This window comes from Charadrius vociferus, unplaced genomic scaffold (assembly GCF_000708025.1).
Source record: "Charadrius vociferus isolate BGI_N301 unplaced genomic scaffold, ASM70802v2 scaffold7, whole genome shotgun sequence".
NCBI classification, from domain to species: domain Eukaryota; kingdom Metazoa; phylum Chordata; class Aves; order Charadriiformes; family Charadriidae; genus Charadrius; species Charadrius vociferus.
In genome coordinates, this window is record NW_009649308.1 from 2,187,885 (window position 1) to 2,192,069 (window position 4,185).

The 4,185-nt window shown below is 44.9% G+C and overlaps 1 protein-coding gene across 1 annotated transcript; it reads left to right on the plus strand.

Annotated features, from left to right (window-relative positions):
- The first annotated feature begins 157 nt into the window (after positions 1 to 157).
- On the plus strand, positions 158 to 3,334 carry SLITRK2 (SLIT and NTRK-like family, member 2). Its single transcript, XM_009889255.1, has one exon. It carries the CDS (start codon positions 158 to 160, stop codon positions 2,729 to 2,731), a length of 2,574 nt encoding a protein of 857 aa, XP_009887557.1. The 3' UTR covers positions 2,732 to 3,334.
- The last annotated feature ends 851 nt before the right edge of the window (positions 3,335 to 4,185 follow it).

Here is a 4,185-nt window from a genome sequence, read left to right on the forward strand (position 1 = left end):
TGGCTGCCGTGCCGCCCCCCGGCCCCGCAGCCCGCTTTGCCCTCCCCTCGCAGCCGCCGCTCCCGGCCGTTTTCACTGGGCATTTCTTCTTTCTCTCCTCACCTGTCTCAAAAGGTTTGACTGTAGGTACTGAAGCGGGGATCGACGGCGCATAAAGATGCTGAAGGGTGTTTGGTTGCTCAGTTTGTTAACAGTGGCTGGGATCTCGCCGACGGAGAGTCGCAAACCTGCCAAAGACATTTGCAGCAAGAGCCGCTGCCCTTGTGAGGAGAAGGAGAACGTGCTGAACATTAATTGCGAAAACAAAGGATTTACAACTGTCAGCCTCCTCCTGCCACCACCCTCCAAGATCTACCAGCTGTTCCTCAACGGGAACGCGCTGACCCGCCTGTTCCCCAATGAGTTCGTCAACTACTCCAACGCTGTGACCCTCCACTTGGGCAACAACGATATGCAGGAGATCCGCACAGGGGCCTTCAGCGGCCTCCGCACCCTCAAGAGGCTGCACCTCAATAACAACAAGCTGGAAGTGCTGAAGGAGGACACGTTCCTGGGCTTGGAGAGCCTGGAGTACCTGCAGGCCGATTACAATTACATCAGTGCCATTGAGGCGGGGGCCTTCAGCAAGCTAAACAAGCTCAAGGTGCTGATTCTCAATGACAACCTCCTGCTGTCCCTGCCCAGCAATGTCTTCCGCTTCGTGCTCCTCACTCACCTGGACCTGCGGGGGAACCGGCTGAAGATGATGCCTTTTGCTGGTGTGCTGGAGCACATTGGAGGCATCATGGAAATCCAGCTGGAGGAAAACCCTTGGAACTGCACCTGTGACTTGCTGCCACTCAAGGCCTGGCTAGACACCATCACCGTGTTCGTGGGGGAGATAGTCTGCGAAACCCCCTTCAGGCTTCATGGGAAAGATGTGACCCAGCTCACCAGGCAAGATCTCTGCCCTAGGAAAAGCTCCAGTGATTCCAACCAGAGGGAAAAACACCCTGTCCTCTCAGACCCACACATCTCGAGGCTATCGCCCACAGCCAACTCTGCCATCAATCCTACCAGAGCCCCAAAAGCCAGCCGGCCGCCCAAAACCAGGAACCGCCCCACACCCCGTGTCACTGTGTCGAAAGACAGACAAATATTCGGACCTATCATGGTTTACCAGACTAAGTCTCCTGTGCCCATCACCTGCCCAGCTGGCTGCATCTGTACTTCGCAGAGCTCAGACAACGGCTTAAATGTGAACTGCCAAGAGAAAAAGATAAGTAACATCTCCGATCTCCACCCAAGGCCGACCAGTCCAAAGAAACTTTACCTTACCAGTAACTATCTGCAAGTCATTTATAGAACCGATCTCACAGAGTACAGCTCTCTGGATTTGTTACATCTAGGAAATAACAGAATTGCAGTGATACAAGAAGGTGCCTTTACAAACCTCACAAGTTTACGTAGACTTTATCTTAATGGCAACTACCTTGAGATTCTGTACCCATCGATGTTCGACGGGCTGCACAGCCTGCAATATCTCTACCTAGAGTACAATGTCATTAAGGAGATCCTGCCACGCACCTTTGACGCCCTGAGTAACCTTCATCTGTTATTTCTCAACAACAACCTGCTCAGATCCTTGCCTGACAATGTCTTTGGCGGCACTTCCCTCACCAGACTCAACCTTAGAAACAACCATTTCTCACACCTGCCTGTGAGAGGAGTCTTGGACCAGCTCTCGGCTCTAATTCAGATAGACCTCCAGGAGAACCCTTGGGACTGCACGTGTGACATCCTGGGGCTGAGGAACTGGATAGAGCAAGTCACTAACCAGAACAACCAGCACTCAAATCCCCCCGTAGTTATCAACGAAGTCATATGCGAGTCTCCCACCAAGCACTCTGGAGAGCATCTGAAATTCCTGAGCAAAGAAGCCATCTGCCCGGAGAACCCCAACTTGTCAGATTCTTCTCTCCTCTCCATGAATCAGAACACAGATACGCCCCATCTCCTTGGTGTCTCACCCAGCTCCTACCCAGAGATACACACTGAAGTTCCGCTGTCTGTCTTAATTTTAGGCTTGCTGGTTGTGTTTATTTTGTCGGTCTGTTTTGGGGCAGGCCTATTTGTCTTTGTCCTTAAGCGCCGGAAGGGGGTGCAAAGCATGCCCAGCAGCGCCAACAACTTAGATATAAGTTCCTTTCAGCTCCAGTATGGGTCTTACAACACCGAGACCCATGACAAAACTGAAGGACATGTTTATAACTACATTCCCCCTCCTGTTGGACAGATGTGCCAAAACCCAATCTACATGCAAAAGGAAGGGGATCCAGTTGCCTATTACAGGAATCTCCATGAGTTTAGCTATAGCAATCTTGACCACAAAAAGGAAGACCCCACCAGTCTCGCATTTACAATCAGTGCAGCAGAATTACTGGAAAAGCAATCCTCGCCGAGGGAACCAGAGCTTCTGTATCAAAATATTGCAGAAAGGGTCAAGGAACTCCCCGCCGGAGGATTAGTCCATTATAACTTTTGCACCTTACCCAAAAGGCAGTTTGCCCCTTCATACGAATCAAGACGCCAAAACCAGGACAGGATAAATAAAACTGTTTTATATGGAACTCCCAGGAAATATTTTGCAGAACAGTCTAAACCCGAGCATCCTTTACTCCAAGGAAAGCTACAAACAGAACCAGACTACCTCGAAGTTCTGGAAAAACAAACTGCAATCAGTCAGCTGTGAGGGGGGAGGTGGGAGACAAAATTTTTAAATGAGCTCAGCATCACATTTGATTGAGTCTGAACTCAGTGCTGATGTCATCTGTCGCATTCCCAACATTTCTACTTTTTACATTAGAGAGGGAGTGAGAGAGAAATGGAACCCTTACAGCATAGCAGGGATATGGTGTTGCTTTTGCAACGTTCCCTTTAAGTTATTTCTATATCTCTCTCCTACTGACCCTTCTGTAGGAACTGTCACTGCAAATGTATGTTTCTGTAATAGATCTTGCATAATTCTTTTTAATTTGGAAGGAAATAAGGAAGGGGGTCTTTGGGTTTTCTGTTGCTTTTCTTTTCATTTCAAAGTGGAAACTTAATGTATTATGTAGAAGATCTCCAAAGATCTTTTTTCCTGGACTATGACTTTCTTTTGTAAATAATAATATACAGTACTGCTGTTTCAATTACCAAGTATAGCCACTGGGCGTCACTTTTTTGTGTTAAAGTGCCTTTGCACTTTAAGTACATTATTACTTAATTGTTGCTCTTAGCTTTGATAAATTGAACCTATTTTAATGTGTTGTATTTTTGAAATTAAAAAAAAAAATTGTAAAATAGATCTATATGTCAGCTGCATTAAATCAGAAGGTTTGATTTATAGGAAAGCTGCCCTTCTTTAAATGAATCTAGTTCTAGGACCTTACAGACTCAAATGTAAATTATTGGGGTATTTTTTCCCTCGAGGTTTGTTTAGAGTGATTCACTGAGAGGATTTAGCAATGGACTAGAGGTTCTCAAATGCCTCAGCTGGGAGTAACAGCTCATTAATAAAATACGTTTAACACAATATCATAGTGAACTGAACAATTAATGTCCTTCTTAATACATGGCATTGCAGCGCTAACACAGTAGTAATGTTCAGTGGTTTAAGATTATTTTCATACTTAAGAGAACATTACTCATAATATTTTATGCATTAAATTAGGTATTTTTATACATTTTATGACAAAAGTTTATATTTGTAACTGTTTTGGACTGCAATTAACGTGTCCTTTTCCCACCAGATACATATTTTTTTTATAAGCAGGGACACCAGCAGGGGTCATCCCACACCTCATTAAATTTATTAACATATAGGCAAATGAACCAATGCCAAAGGTAGAATTTGAACCTGGGTTTCTGGAGTCCTCCAAATCAAGGTAGCAAAAATCATATGTGCATCACACTAACTTGCAGTAATCTCAACTATGTCAAGTTTTCAGTCTCTAAAGCAAAAGTAATATTGCAATAATTCTAATCTGCCAAACTACTATTAAGTTCATTATCTTAAATTTTAAAAAAATGGTTTAACTGAATTCCACTCTCAACGTTGGTTTTCTTAAGCCCATCAGTGAACAAACGCAGTAAGTCTTCTCCTTTCCCATTAACTCAGGCCTGTTTTACTTCAAACTTTACGTTATCACCTTCAATTTACAT

Bases quoted from the DNA above. Each gene is read 5' to 3' on its own strand.
- SLITRK2 (XM_009889255.1), top strand. From the start codon at position 158: ATGCTGAAGGGTGTTTGGTTGCTCAGTTTGTTAACAGTGGCTGGGATC.